We start from the raw sequence: 16,908 nt of genomic DNA, 5'->3' as shown, positions 1-16,908 counted from the left end.
AGCATCTGACTTCAGCTTGGGTCATGACCTCACGGTCTGTGTGTTCGAGCCCCACATCGGGCTCTGTGCTGACAGCTCAGAGCCTGGAGCCTGCTTCAGATTCTGTGTCTCCTTCTCTGACTCTGTCTCTCCCCCAATAACACTCTACCTCTTTTTCTCTCAAAAATGAATAAATGTTAAAAAAAATTTAAAGAAAGATCTCAAATCAACAACCTAATTTTATATCTCAAGAAATTAGAAAAGATATCTTGATGAACACTGAGTTATATATAGAATTGTTGAATCACTATATAATTGTACACCTGAACTAATATAGCACTGTATGTTAACTATACTGGAATTAAAATTAAAAACTTATTAAATTAAAAAACAAAAAAAGAAATTAGGAAAGAAAGAACAAAGCCCAAAGTCAGCAGAAGGATAGAAATAACAAAGATCAGAGCAGAAAAAAATGAAATAGAGACCAGAAAATAATAGGAAAGGTCAATGAAACTAAGAGCTGATTTTTTTGAAAAGATAAAGCTTACAAGTCATTAGCTGGATTAACATAAAAAAAGAGAGAACACTCACATAAATAAAACCAAAAACAAAAGTGGAGATATTCTTACTGAAATAAACAGAAATAAAATGAATTGGAGCATTTAACTTTAGTTCAGGTCATGATCTCATGGCTCCTGTGCTTTAAGCTCTGCATTGGGCTCTGTGCTTTAAGCTCTGCATTGGGCTCTGTGCTGACAGCTCAGAGCCTGGAGCCTGCTTCGGAGCCTGTCTCTCTGCCCCTCCCTTGCTTGCATTCTCTCCCCCCCCCCCCCAATAAAACAAACATTAAAAAACAATTTTTTTAAAAGCCTCTAGGTAAGCCTTCACAGCAACTTTCCATTGTTAACAAGGATCTATCGTGAACAAGATATCAGCCCTAGCTGATTTTACAGGCAAGTTCTGCCAATCTTTTTTTCTTTTTCTTTTTTTTTTTTTTTACAAATAGTTTATTGTCAAATTGGTTTCCACATAACACCCAGTGCTCATCCCCACAAGTGCCCTCCTCCATGCCCATCCCCCCCCACATCCATCAGTCCTCAGTTTTTGTCAGCATTCAAGAGTCTCTCATGGTTTGCCTCTCTCCCTCTCCCCCACCATTTCCCTCCTTGTTCCTCACTTAAGTTCTGCCAATCTTTAAGACAATAGATAGTATCTACCATTTTCAAGTGATTCCAAAGCATAGGCAAAAAATAGTAATAAGCTTCTAATTAATTTTATGAAGCTGGCACAATCCTGTTCCAAAAACCTGACAAAGTGTTAACCTCCCTTCCCCTAAAACACAAAGAAACTACCCACTGAAACTTCCATAGTAACAAGGGGAGAGGAGGGGAAACTTACAGATCACTTCCCCTTGTAAATACTAATGAAAACTCCTAAGTCAAATATCAGTAAATTGAATACAGCATAGGTTTTAGTTCCATAAAACAAAGGGTGCTATGAAGAAATCAACTGATGTCATTCATTAATGGACTAAAGAGATGATTTTTTTTCAAAAATTATCATTCATCCTGATTTTAAAAAATAAACAAACCTCTTTGTGAACTAAGAATAAAAGAATATTTCCTCAACTGCATGATAAATAGGCTAGCTGGGACTTTGTTTCTGCGTACTGTTTGAAGGTTTTTATAATGATTCTGTATTTTCAGAGAATAAATTCATTTCCATTGTAAAATAAAAAGAAGAAAGATAATGATTGCAGGCATAAATTGAAGGTACCTTGACAGCTGTGAAGGTGGCACTGCGATGTTCAAACCAGAGATGGAAGAACTCTCATAAAATCGTATTAAAAGTTTTCATAATTAACACAAAGCAGTTCCTGTACATAAGCTCATTAATCTTCACACAATATTGCTCTTAAGGAAAAACAAATTTAAAATATCCATCTGATTAATTGTGAAAGTGAGACAGAAAATGGGATTCTATCAGTGTGCCTTCTATCTCTCTACCAAATTCTGCTCAGAAATTAATCAAAAGGGGGAGCCTGGGTGGCTCAATCAGTTTAGCCTCCAACTCTTGATTTCAGTTCAGGTCATGATCTTGCTGTTGGGGAGTTTAAGCCCAACACTGGGCTCTGCACTGACAGCATGGAACCTGCTTGGGATTGTCTCTCTTCCTCTCTCTCTCTGCTCCTCTCCTGCTTGCTCTCTCTCTCTCTCTCTCTCTCAAATAAATAAATAAACTTAAAAAAAAAAGAAAAGAAATTAGTCAAAAGGCTTAAAAAGAAATTCTGCAATATGTTTTTTTCTTTTTATTAAAAATCTTTGTGAATTGAGAGGAAAAAAAAAAAACATGTGAAACCAAAAGGTAGACATCAACTATCTTGAAAAGACCAGAAGAAAGTTAAGATACAAGACTGTCATGAGGGAGAATACCAGAAACATGAAAATGAGAAGATATAGATAGTCACTTATAACATCCACCATGAGTGCCTTCCTCAGTTCCCCCAAACTGATTCTACTGCAACTCTGTCTTATCCCAAGTTCTTACCTCAACAGGGAATAAACTAAGGAGTGAATGAATGGCCTCTGTCTAGGAACTTCTTGGTTAATTTAGGGCACCCATCTCCCAAATACCAGGTGGCCAATCAAACCCAAGACCTCCAGAGGTGTTACCTAGAGGACCACAATGTCTATGAGTTACAGCTCAACCCTTCTCTCCCCAGTGTTGGGCAACCAGCCTTCTACTATGATCTCTTCCCAAAATCTCTCCAGCAATAGGCCTGCTATCCTACCTTGATTATGCCAAGCTCTTCCTGGATTGTATAACAACTGCCTTTATTAATGTTTGTGGCTAGAGTTCTGCCATCAAGAGATCTCCACTAAATCATACTTTCAGTGTAATGTGTGGAGTATTACATACAGTCCACAGGGAAGGAGACAATAGTCAAGTTTACTGGATCTTTAGTCATAGGCCATGTACCTACCCAGGCCTTAGAAAGTATATAATTTAAGGACAGAAATGATTGGTGCTGTCTCTCTCTGACTCTCAAAAATTAAATAAATAAATAAATAAAGTAAACCAATGGTGAAAAAAATGGTATTATGTATAATACTATGGAATACTGAACTAATCTAGGTAGAATTTTTCAAAAAAATAGTATTGTACTAAAATTTACTCACTGTTTAAAAGTGAGAAATTGACTAGAGAAATTCTGCTTCATCTAAATGACAGAATTTCATGCAAACATTAAAAAATGTGTTACAAGTGAATACTTAATTGATTCTGTAATTAAATAATTACTTAAAAATACTTAGTATGTTCAGGATCTATTAGGTTTTTTAAAAAGCAACTTATAAAATACATAGTTTGATCTCAATTTAAATATGTATGTCACACATAATACATATTTAGAAACATTTATACATATTTATACATATTTAAAATACGTAGTATGCTCAGGATCTATTAGGTTTTTTAAAAAACAACTTAGGGGCTCCTGGGTGGCTCAGTTGGTTGGGTGTCCAACTTTGGCTCAGGTCATGATCTCACAGTCCGTGAGTTCAAGCCCTGTGTCAGGCTCTGTGCTGACAGTTCAGAGCCTGGAGCCTGTGCTGACAGTTCAGATTCTGTGTCTCCCTCTTTCTCTGCCTCTCTCCTGCTAATGCTCTGTGTCTCTCTGTCTCTCAAAAGTGAATAAATGTTAAAAAATTTTTTTCAAAAGCATATTATAAAATACATAGTTTGATCTCAATTTAAGTACGTATGTCACATACCTACTCATATTACATCCATGTGTGATATAGTCTGCAAAAAACATACCAAAACAAAAGAAAAATCCCCAAAATGTTAATCAATTATCTCTAAAAAGTAAAATTACAGTTTTTTATTCTTTTCTGTATTTCATTTATTTTCCATTTTTCCCATTATAAACATGGTTTTGTTTCTACTCATAAAAGAAATATTACTTAAAATGTTATACTTAAAATGTAAAATGTTACAATTTTTAAAATTTGTATAATTTTTATAATTTAGAAATTTTTAAAAGAAAATTTACATACATAAAGTATGACATCTTAATCTTGCCTGACAGGCATCATCTGTTTGTTGCTACAAAGAAGTTGTCCCTCCCCAACCTCCCAGAGACGTGCTATGTTGTACTGCTGCACATCCCGCATTTCTCCTTGGCCACAACTGTTGCTGTTATATCACCCATTGCCATCCCAGGTATAATCATCATGGCCAGCTGAGGATCAGCATATACGAGATATATATATATATCCTCTCTATATATGCTTAGGATCCCCTCCTTTATTTTTTATGTTGCTTTATACTTTATTTATCATAAACATGAAGAGAATATAGCAAATACTGGAAAAGGGATTTTTAATAATGTTTGGATGTGAAGCTTAACACTTAAAATTATGCTTGCTTCCCCCACCCGCCCCATCTCAAGATCCAGATATCATTTATTTCATAGATGCTGATCCTAGTAGTGGAATCACTGGATCATATTTTTAATTTTCTGAGGAACCTCCATACTGTTTTCCACAGTGACCACACCAATTTATATTCCCACCAACAGTGTATAACGGTTCCCTTTTCTCCATATCCTCACCAACACTTGTCGCTTTGACACTAGCCATCCTGACTGGTGCGAGGGGATATCTCATTGTGGTTTCAATTTGTATTTCCATATGATTAGTGATGTTGAGCATCTTTTCATGTATCTGTTTGCCATCTGTAGGTCTTCTATGGAAAAATGACTATTCAGGTAGTTTACCCATTTCTTTAAGTTTATTTATTTTGAGAGAGAGCGGGGAGGGGGGTGGAGGGCAAAGAGAGAGGGAGAGGGAAAATCCCAAGGAGGCTCCACACTGTCAGTTCAGAGCTTGACACAGGGCTTGTTCTCACAAACCATGAGGTCATGACCTGAGCTGAAATCGAGTCAGATGCTTAACTGACTGAGCTGCCCAGGTGCCCCAGTCTGTTTTTCAATCAGATTGTTTGACTTTTTGTTGTTGTTAAGTTGTAGAAGTTCTTTATATATTTTGGATATTAACCCCTTATCAGATATATCATTTGCAAATCTCTCCCATTCACTAGGTTGCCTTTTCGTTTTGTTGGTGGTTTTCCTTTGCTGTACAAAACCTTTCTATTTGGGGAGGTGCCTGGGTGGCTCAGTCGGTTAAGCATCCAACTTCAGCTCAGGTCATGATCTCATGGTTCGTGGGTTTGAGCCCTGCATCGGGCTCTGTGCTGACAGCTAGCTCAGAGTCTGGAGCTTGTTTCAGATTCTGTATCTCCCTCTCTCTGACCCACTCCTGCTTACGCTGTCTCTCTCTCTCAGAAATAAATAAAACATTTAAAAAATTTAACAAAACCTTTTTATTTGGGTAAAATCCCGATAGTTTATTTTTGCTTTTGTCTTCCTTGTCTGAAGAGATATATCCATAAATATATGGTTGAGACTGATGTCCAAGAGATTACTGCCTATGTTTTCTTCCAGGAAGTTAATGGTTTTAGGTCTCACATTTAGGTCTTTAATCCATTCAGAGTTTATTTGTGCTTATGGTATAAGAGAGTGGCCCAGTTTCATTCTTGTGCATGGAGCTGTCTGGGTTTGATGCAGAGGTTTATCTCCTCTGCTACCCACTTCCCTCAGGTTCCTTATTGTTAGATTCCAAAGCAAAGCCTCAGAAAATCTTCCATAAAATTCAAAAGATATAGGGAACCAATGCTTTGTTAACAATAATATTTACTCCCAATAATACCTATACAATGGAATATTATTTGGGAATAAAAAGTAATGAAATACTGCTATGTGCTACATGGACAAAACTTGAAAACATTACACTAAGTGAAAGAAGCCAGTCACAAAAGACCACATATTCTATGATTCCATTTATATGAAATGTCCAGAATAAACAAATTTAGAGAGACAGAGAGTAGATCATTGGTTGCTTAGGGCCACTTAAGGGAAGGGACAATGGGAATTTACTGCTAAGAGGCAAAGGGTTTCTTTTAGGGGCATAAACATATCCTAAAAAATTAGATTGTGATGATTACACAATTCTAGAGTATAAAAAAATATTGAACTGTATAAATTGGTGACTTGTTATGTGAATTATTTATCAAGAAAGCTATTTTTAAAAATATTATTGAAACTTTATTACAATTATCATTGAACAGTTACCATCTGCAAAAAGACTTAGAGACTATCATCTGATTTTTGTCATCTGTGAGGCCAATTTTTAATCTTACAGTTGAGAAAACAAGTTCAGTGAAATTTAAACATCTATATAAAGTTGTGGAGCTGGTCAAGAATGATGCCCAGATTTATCACTCTAAATAAGTATCTCTCTAAAGCCCATTTTTCTTAACCATGCCATGCTTGCCATAAAATAGTGTATTGGAAATAATTATGATAAAAGTATCATTGATATCAAATGGCCTTGAAAAAACAGCAATATGTTTCTATCTGTGTCATGAAAGGTTTTTTAGAGGTATCACTAACAGGAAATAAGGTTGAAGAGGTTTAGTACCATTGTTATTTAATTCAGAATTCACATCTAGAAAACAAATACCTCTGGAAAACAATGGAAAGTAACTAAGGTCATATAATTTGTCCCTTCTCTTTCAGTTTAAGTCAGAGCTAGACTGTGAATGTCTTAGAGCCATTGACATCACCTGGTTTGGTTATATTTGAAGTCAGTGCATCGAAAACTTCCTTGTTCTTTTGTTTACATTAGATGAAATTCCCATAAAACATAAATATACAGAAACTATAACCATTTCTTTAAACTACATTATCAGGCAAAAATATTCCTTTATTTAGACTTTATTACTTACATTTAGTTTTTTTATACAGATATTTAGAGATCTTCACAAACAGTAACTTAGTTGTCATTCCAGAAAGGTATGTGGAAAAAAAAGGTTAATTACAAGAGAAAGAAACACAGATATACTAAAAGAACCATATTTTGTGACTTCTTCACCTATAATGGAACTAATATCATTTAATTCCTATATTCATCTATTTGCTGCTGTAACAACAACCACAAACTCAATGGCTTAAAAAAAAACACAAATTGATTATATTATAGTTCTGAATGTCAGAAGTTTGACACATGTTTTAGTGGGCTAAACTCAAGGTCCCAGCAGGGCTATGTTCCTTTCTAAGGGAACTAGCGGAGAATGTTTCTTTGCCTTTTCCATTTTCTTTGAGGCCACCTGCATTCTTTGGCTCATTGTCCCTTCCTTCTTCAAAGCCAGTAAATAGGGTCAAGTCCTTACATCACATCACTCTGACCTCCTCTATTACATCCCTCTTCCATTTTGAAGGACCCATATGATTACACTGGGCCCACACAGATAATCTGGGATAATCTCCCTGTCTTAAGGTCCATAACTTAATGCCATTTGCAAAGTCCTTTTCCAGTGTAACATAACACATTCAGATTCTGGGAATTATGATATTGACATCTTTGGGTGGCCATTTTTCTGCCCATCATAGTTGCCATTGACTTCAAAGAAATCAGGATATACCCATAGTAAATTGAGCCCAAGTTGGGAGGTAGGGGGAACATACTAATGGTTTAAATGGAGAATGTAGAACTTGAGATGAAAACCCCTCTTTTCTGGTTTGTCAGATTTTTATTGGCATTTTATTTTGAAGATGAACCATAATTAGCTATGTGGGAACAATAGGAGAAATCAGTTGCCATCCTAAACCCTCCCTGAGAGGAAACAGAACTATCCAAATAACTGTTGACTTTTTAATCTGAATAGAAACCAAAAGCTTATTTTGTACTTTTTATCTTTCCACATATTGTTCTGTCCTGTACTCAGGAATTACCACTTATAAGACAGTCACAGCCTGTATCATATAATTGGATGTTGTATTAATTCAAACTAGAGAAAAGGTAACTGGAAAGACTATACTAGAGCATACTGATCATGAGTTTTTACAAACCTTTACAGTAAAATATCCAAAGGATATATATATATGGTTAAGAAACCAAACTTCTCCTTTTTGAAAGGCCCAAATTCAAAATGAGGGATCATTACATTGTAAGTCACTTTTTAATTCCCCAGAACAATGTTCTATTCAGTGTTTAACTTTTTCAATTTAGCTTTATATCTTTTTTGACTCCAAGATAAAAGACTAATGTTTGATGTACTGAAATTATAGCCAGCATTTACCAATTCTTTGATTCGACTTTTTAAAGTACTTATGCTTGAATCCAAAATCCGAGGATTTTCAATTATTTGTGATATGCTAATTTTTTCTTCTATGAGGCAGTCTATTTTATCATTAAACTTTTTCTCTCCCAAGAAGACCATATCTGGATAGCTTATGATAAACCTGTGTACCTCTTCTTCAGTACACCCCAAAGAAAACAGCTTCTCTTTGATATTTGTGTAGTTTCTGTGGACATAGTCATTGGAAAGGTCGAGAATTTTAGCTCCCGGACCACACAGCAGAATGAGCAGCTGCTCATTGTTCAAGTTGAAAGTTGACTGTAAAAACTCAATGTTAGTTTTCACCCGTTTGGTACTCTGAATTAAGATGAAAGGGTTTTTAAAAATTATCTTCCCAACAAAATCTCTGGGCTTATTGTGACCTAATGACAAACAGACTTCTTGTAAAAATTCAATCATCTGTTTATTCAGATCTAGACTATTGGAGAAGGTACGTGGGGCATTGGTCAACAATCGACAAAGGCATTTATGGGTCAATCCAACTGAGTAGAGGAACTTTATATTATTTTCTAAGTTTAGGTTGTTTCTGGATCGAAAAAAAGATTCAGGAGAACGTTCCAAGATAGTTATAATTTCAAGGTCTGATGTCATAATTCTTCTCCACAGATCCCACCGTTCTGAAAGACTTTCAGGTGTGCGTGTAATGGCTCGTGGATATCTTGTTATAATGCTAGCAATCACTTCTTTGCTAGCACCTTTGGATAGAAGGAACATCTTCAGGTCTTGCTCTTTAGTTCCCATCCTATTAAAAACTCCAGGCTGTCGTTTTTTTGCCATGTCAACATCTACTCCCATTTTAAGTAGATTATTCAGTAGTTCTTCATTCTCCGAAGACTCACTGTCTGCATTACCACACTTTACACTATAAAGCCTAAATGAAACTAATTTAAAGAGGATTTTTGCAGAAAATCGGATCATCCAACATCTTGAACCAAAGAGAAAATTACTTCTCATACACAAGAAGTTTCTTGGTGCCATAATGGTCATGTATCGCAAACCTTTTGGAATGCTGTGTAAAACAACATACATAATATTATACAAATGCATGTGTTAAACAGCTTAAAAATCACATTATGATCCTATAAGCATCATGGTCTTTTCTCTAAAAAACATCTATAGCTCCAGCTTTCCTGGTGCTGCAGTAACAGTTCAGCTACTGCATTCCCAGTCTCTCGGTCACTGCTTCTGATTATCTGTGGGCCTGGGGCTGCTTCCATCTTAATGTGAAGAAAAGAAGTATAGCATCATCAATGCCCCAGAATTATTCCTTCCTTTATCTTGCTCATTGTATTTGGCCTTGCCTACATTTGCTACCCAAAAACATTTGTTACCCAAAAACAGTTGTCCCTCTCTAGCTCTGCTTTATCCTGGTTTTCAAGCTTTGGTTTCTTCCTGCTAACTATGCTTTCAATTCTGTCTTGTCTTTCAACTTCCAAGATTTTTGGCCCACAGATACCCGACTCCTTTGCTCCTGTTCTCTCTTCCTAGTTCTGAAAACCAACCCTTCAGACTAATTTCCACCTTAAACATCTTTTACTAGATTCATAGTTCTCTTTAAACCCATGGTATCATTAGTCTTAATTGTTAGCTTTATATGGACCTCTGGTCAACAGTTCTGAATCTCAGTCTCCTTCAGTTTACCCTATTGCCCCCTTGGTAACCCGATTACTCCAAAGCAATTTTTATATTCAAAATGATCTACTTCCACCAATTGTGGAACTGTGCTGAGAGCACATAAGCATTAAAAAGTTACTTTTACCATCCTCCTCCACCCTACATTATAAAAGATGAACCCAGGGCTCTTTGCATCTATTTCACAACACATAACTTCAGGCAAGTGAACAAAACTTCAATAACTCACTTTCCTAATCATTTAGAAATGGAGCAAAAAATTATGAATTTATATAAAGTAACCTTAGGTCTCTACTAAAATAAGTTATTTCTATTTATAGGAAATATTTTATCAGGAAAGCAACAGAAAATTTTTCTTCTGTTACTCAATTTGTCAGATGATTTATGTTCTTAAGCTAATTGTGGCCTAAGTCATGACACCATACATATATTTTTAATTGTACTTTCTCCTTTTTATTTTTTAGTTTATTTATTTTGAGAAGGAGCAAGAGAGAGAGCACAAGCAGGGGAGGAGCAGAGAGAGAGGGACAGAGAGAATCCCAAGGAGGCTCTGCACTGTCAGCGCAGAGCCCAAAACAGGGCTCAATCTCACAAACCATGAGCACAACCTGAGCCAAAATCAAGACTTCAGACACTTAACCAACAAAACCACGCAGACGTCCCTACTTTTTGCTTTTTAGATTATACAGCTGTGACAAACTTAATTCTTAATTTCTAATTACTAATAATAGGCTCTTATCACATAAAGGAGGTATTTCCTTTCTCACTTCTAATTAAACATAAAATAAAAAACAGAGATAGATGGTTCCAACTCACCACTAATATCTCTAGGCTTCAGAGATACTGCTTTCAAGGTGAGTATCAAAGAAAGCTTCAGGGTGCCTGAGTGGCTCAGTTGGTTGAATGTCTGACTTCAGCTCAGGTCATGATCTCCGGTTCATGGGTTCGAGCCCCGTGTCGGGCTGTGTGCTGACAGCTCAGAGCCTGGAGCCTGCATCAGGTTCTGTGTCTCCCTCTCTCCCTGTCCCTCCCCTGCTTATGCTCTGTCTCTGTCTCTCTCTCTCTCTCAAAAATAAATGTTAAAAAAAAAAAAAAAAAAAAGCCTGTGTCTACCCTTTGAATTACACCAATTTAACAAGAATTTAAGATTATGTCTTCAGTCAGGGAACACTCCTGTATCTCAGGAGTAATCTATAGATGCTCAAAGAATTAGAAAAAGATTCCCAAAATGTAGATTCAAATAACATTCAAACAAAAACATAGGATACTCACAAAATAAACATCAAACAATAACAGCACATTGTAAATATTTATTTCTTTATTTTTGAGAGAGAAAGAGAGGCAGAGAGAGAGAGACAGAGAATCCCAAGCAGACCCCACACTGTCAGCGTGGAGCCCGACATGTGTCCTGAACTCACAAACTGTGAGATCATGACCTGAGCTGAGATCAAGAGTCAGATGCTAAAGTCAGATGCTAAACCGACTAAGCCACCCAGGTGCCCTAACAACAGCATATTTTAGATTGCCCTGTACTTTGAGTTCACTATTCTTTACTTCTCCATAATACCACATCCTACTCTTTAACTACAGACTCTTCCTAAAATGCATGAATTTAGAAACTCAAAAATAAGATCCTCCTTCTAACTAAAGAAGGCTCTTCTTGCACAGTGCAACAGTCTGTTCTCTCTTCCAGATGCTCAAGGGTGACCTCCACTGGATAATGGTACAGAACACTGACAGTAGTAGATAAGACCTGTATTTTGGAATGAGGGATGCAAGGTGATCCAATGGGATATAGGAAGAAAACAGTAAAACCCCATTTTAAATTTGTCTTAGCCTTTTAAAAATTCCTTTTTATATATGTTTTATATATAACAATATTGTAAAAATGTATATAATTAGTAAATATACGTACATTGGAAGTACATGTATAAACCATTTTTACTGAGAGTATATATAAACAAAAATCTGAAGACAACCACTCTAAACAATAAACTCTTGAGATGATTAGCACCATGACAAACAGGCTGAGCAAGACACAGAAAGTTCAAGAGCAACTGTACTAATAAAAGACTAACAGTGAAAATATACGCCAAATTTCTTAACAAAGGTGTCACAAATCTACTAAGGTTTCTTCTGAATCTGTGAAGGTGAATTTTATGTCTTGTGTGTAAGTTGCTCTCCATAGAAATATCTTTCACATGAATTAATGTGTCTAAAACTAAACTGAACATCTTTCCCAGACCCAAACTAGCCCTCTCTGGTTAATGAAATCATTACCACTATCCTGTCACTCATGATAAAAATCTAAAAGTGATTGCTTTCTTCCTCTTCCTCAACCCCCAGTCACTGAATCATGTAGATTCAGCTCCCTCAGTATCTTCTTTAGTATCTCAACTCTTTGCTATTTTTTCTCATCCAGACTGTAACAGCCACCTAACTTGCTTCTCGAATATCACTCATGCAAAAATGCCAGCATAGTATACTTGGCAAACAAAAAAGTGATTACATTCCCTATTCCCTGATTAAAGACATCTATAGTTCTCTCCTAGAAAACAACATCTTCAGACTGACTTTCAATACTATCACCACACAGGGTGCCTGGGTGGCTCACTTGGTTGAGCATCTGATTTAGGCTCAGGTCATAATTTCACAATTGGTGAATTTGAGCGCTGCACTGGACTCTGCAGTCGGCACAGAAGCCACTTTGGATCCTCTGTCTCCCACTCTCTCTGACCTTCCCCCAAGTTCTCTCTCTCAACAATAAATAAAAACAAAATTAATGTTTTAAAAAAACCCTCACCACAGAATTCCAACTACCTTTCTAGCTGTCTGTTCTATTCTACAACCTCACAACCAGGCACTATCACCTCTCAAACCTCAAATCCTAAACATTCTTGGCCATTCTTGTCTCTCTGCCTTTGTGGAAGATATTCTTTCAGAAAGGCCCATTCTCCTAATGTCTATCCATAGTATAAGGTCTCTTTCAAATACTAGCTTCCCACAAGTCTTTAACTTAACAAAAACTTACTGCTGAAGTGAATTGCTTTTTAATAACTTATTACCAAAGAATCTACAACTAGGTATTCTATTTATAAATTTTAAAAAAGAACTGAACTGGACTTAGAACTGACAACTAAAATTTGGATTTGACTACAATACTATAAATACAATATACTGACGGAAAAAATGGTATGAATGGTCTCAGTTAAGCCTAAAAACAATGGTACCTAATATCAACTGCTGATGAGCATTTGAAGAAATACAGGAAATTCTCTGCAAATGCCACTACTGGAAAGGAATTTGGCACCATCTGCCATATCCTTTAACCCAGTATTTTCACTTAAGATTATCCAAAGGAAAGAAAAGGACGAATTGATATTTAAAAAGATGACCATCAGGGGCGCCTGGGTGGCTTAGTCGGTTAAGCGTCCGACTTTCGCTTAGGTCATGATCTCTCGGTTCTTGGGTTCGAGCCCCGCGTCGGGCTCTGTGCTGACTGCCAGCTCAGAGCCTGGAGCCTGTTTCAGTCTGTGACTCCCTCTCTCTCTGACCCTCCCCTGCTCACACTGTCTCTCTCTCTCTCTCCTAAAAATAAATAAAACATTTAAAAAAATTTTTAAAAATAAAAATAAAAAGATGACCTTCCTAACATTATTTGCTATAGCAAAAAAGAAGCCCAAATAGCCACCGACAGTAGAATGGTTAATAGTGATACATCTATGTAACATAATACTACACAACCCAGTTATTTAAAAAAAAAAAAAAAGGCATAACACAATAGAAAGATATCCAAGATATACTAAGTGGCAAACTGTATAACTATATGGATAAAATAATATCACTCATAGAAAGGGGGAAGACATAAACATGTACGGGGGGGGAGGTAGTTGACAGTTATCTCTGAGAGTTTAAAGGGGTCTATGTACTGTTTCTGAAATACTGTGATATTTTATAAATGTTATTTTGCAACCAGTATTAAAAACAAATTAAATTCAGAGGTGCCTGGGTGGCTCAGTCAGTTAAGCGTCTGACTTTGGCTCAGTTCATAATCTCACGGTTTGTGGGTTTGAGCCCCGCTTGGGGCTCTGTGCTGACCACTCAGCCTGGAGCCTGCTTCCGTTTCCACTTCTTCATCTCTCTCTGCCCCTCCCCCTGCTGTGTTCTTTCTCTCAGAAATAAACATTAAAATAAAATTTTTAAAAAAATTAAATTTACAACCAGATAAATTAAAAACTACTTAATATTTCATAATTAACTTCAATGTCTCTCAATTTGCTGTCTGTAATTAACTAAAACCATTATTCCAAGGGCCAAAGTCGAAAATTAACAAATACACCAATAAAGGGACTTTTAATGAAGATGGTTAATCAATGCCCTCAAGGTACAACATTCCAGATGGTCTTCTTTTGATAAAACAAGGGAAGTTTGGAGATCTTTTATAGGTATCCATTTCTCACCTCGTTTGTCTTAAAGAGAGAGGACTTTGCATTTCTCCAGAAGCGCTAGAAAGCAGCTGTCCCTAAAAACGGCAAATAAATAAATAAATAAATAAAGTGGGATGGGACAAAATATTGTAAGCACTTCGTAATACAGAGTAAAGAAATCGATCCCAGCTAATACTGCAGAACACTGTGAAATGAATAACCTCCTACCTACTAGGCATCTGAGATACGAAAAGAAAACGGCGAACACACGCCTCAGTATTAATGGGAGAAGGTTGCACAATCCCGAATATGATTTGTAAAACTAGAGCTAAGTGCTTCACGTACATGGTCTTTCTTCAACCCCACAACTTGAAAGGCATTATCCTAAAATTTTAAAATCGGGAAAAAGCCAAGCTCTCTCACAAGTTCTTACTATCTAACTGCAGCTAATTGTGATAATTCCAAGGATTCCATTCCATGGGTTCTTCCCCTCTTCCTTCCCAAAACCAACTCGCCTAGCGGCTACGAGGGAAAAGGACTCCACTGTACATCAATATAACACAAACCCGCTTTTAGAAAGAAAACGCATTGGGGGCGCCTGGGTGGCTCAGTCGGCTGGGCGGCGGACTTCGGCTCAGGTCATGATCTCACGGTTCGTGGGTTCGAGCCCCCCATCACGCTCTGTGCTGACAGCCAGCTCAGAGCCTGGAGCCTGTTTCAGATTCTGTCTCCCTCTCTCTCCGACCCTCCCCTTCTCACGCTGTCTGTCTCTCTCTCTGAAATAAATAAAACGTTTAAAAAAATTAGAAAGAAAACGCACAGGCGCAGCTATCCACAGACCTCAAACTGGACTGTATCAACATGCAGCAGATGCCTTTACTACCGGGTCTGAGGCGGGACCAAGTGGCGGAAATGAACAGGACTAACTTCCGGTCGCTTACAGGTGACGTCGCCGTCTTTGCGCCCCCCGACGGCCGCGCTGCGTAAAGCCCAAGCGAAGAGCCCAGCAGGGGGCGGCAAGAGACCGTAGTGAGCGCGGGGCACAAGCTTTCAGGCTAGTTTTGGAAGAAGGCGGGACCCGGGGCTTTCCCGAAGTGTCTGCAGGGATCCATTGCCTGCTGGCGACTTGTGGTAGGAAAACCACTATTATATATACATGAATTGCAGCCTGATAGGGTGATTACGCTTATTAATATGGTTAACACATGCGGGTCAACATCTCGGCAGAAGACACGTGCGATACGGCCTCCTAAAGAGTCCCAGATGGTCTTTCTTGAGCACCTTGGAAATCCTCTAGTGTGGCTTCTAAATCCGAATTCAGCTTCAGCTTTCAGGCTGGGAAGCAGTTCTGACATACTTCTAGTTAACTGCTTGCAGCACAGATTACCCATGCTTCTTCTGAAACTGTGACTGGTTTAGGCTATGTAAAGTTTCAACAGAAATAATAATCATAACAACAACAGAAAATCTCCACAGCAGATGCTTTTTTGCCATCTTTGATGGCATTGTCTTAATCCTTCCTAGTCCTGTCAATTTCACTTACCTGGGGATAGTAGCACTGGAGATTAAACTTCATTTCAAATCAATTCTGTTGTCTCCAAAAGACCTAAATTAATGAAATAATCAAGCCGCCAAGTTACCTTCCAGGGGAAGTGATTTGGTCTTTAGAAAAACAGAAACTGGGCGAGAGGGTTGATCCTGAATTCCCTACAGGGAAGAATTTCCTGCTCTACCCTACTCTGTGTAGGGGCATATGATAAATCTTTATCCCATTTCCGCACCAATTAATGTTTTATCCTCACTCTATCCCTTAGATTACTCTTAGCTGGTATGTTGTCACTTTGTTTTGGATTAATTTTGTTTTATTGGTTTATAAGGGTAAAGATTTGCCTCTGGGACTTTACCAATAATCAGTCTTTTTGGTGAAATTACTTACCGGTGTCCCTCCAGATATTAGAGTAGTCCTGAAATGTTAGAAATAGTCTCTTTATGTGAGTTTCTAAAATCTATTTCTGCATGGAAGGATCTCTCATATCTGAGTTAATATTTACTATTATATATAAATATATAAATTTATATGAATAAATTATGCATAGTATAAATATATTTTTAAGGCTCTTTACAATCAACGTAAAACAAAATCTATTTTTAAAAGTTTTTTTTAATGTTTTATTTTTTTCTGAGAGAGAGAGAGAGAGGTAGCGTGAGCAGGGGAGGGTCAGAGAGAGAGGGAACACAGAATCCAAAGCAGTTTCCTGGCTCTGAGCTAGCTGTCAGCACAGAGCCTGATGCAGGGCTCGAACCCACGAAACGTGAGATCATGACCTGGACCGAAGTACGTCGCTCAACCGACTGAGCCACCCAGGCACCCCAATAAAAATTTTTTTAGGAATCATTAAACTTCAGATTTTAAGAAGACTTTAGAAACTATGAATCTGTAATTATGAATCCTCTCATTTTGCAGATGAAATATTGAAACACAGTAGAAGCAAGTGAATGCATGTGTTATACTTCCTTAACCAGTAAGTCTTCTATGATTTATACTGCTCACACTTCCTTATATTATCAAAGGTTATTTCAGACCGACTTAGACAGCAGCACTTACGTT

At 37.3% G+C, this 16,908-nt stretch overlaps 1 protein-coding gene across 1 annotated transcript; it reads right to left on the bottom strand.

The window, feature by feature from the left end:
• Nucleotides 1-6,614: 6,614 nt before the first annotated feature.
• On the bottom strand, nt 6,615-15,903 carry MTERF1 (mitochondrial transcription termination factor 1). The gene is made up of 3 exons (XM_039222890.1): nt 15,844-15,903; nt 14,334-14,395; nt 6,615-9,250 (listed from the first exon to the last, which is right to left on the bottom strand). Exons 1-3 carry the CDS (start codon nt 15,874-15,876, stop codon nt 8,083-8,085), a joined length of 1,263 nt encoding a protein of 420 aa, XP_039078821.1. The 5' UTR covers nt 15,877-15,903; the 3' UTR covers nt 6,615-8,082.
• Nucleotides 15,904-16,908: the final 1,005 nt, after the last annotated feature.

Source organism: Hyaena hyaena, unplaced genomic scaffold, assembly GCF_003009895.1.
Source record: "Hyaena hyaena isolate Hyena2069 unplaced genomic scaffold, ASM300989v1 scaffold_1210, whole genome shotgun sequence".
Taxonomy (NCBI): Eukaryota; Metazoa; Chordata; class Mammalia; order Carnivora; family Hyaenidae; genus Hyaena; species Hyaena hyaena.
This window is presented reverse-complemented; position numbering and strand designations above follow the sequence as displayed.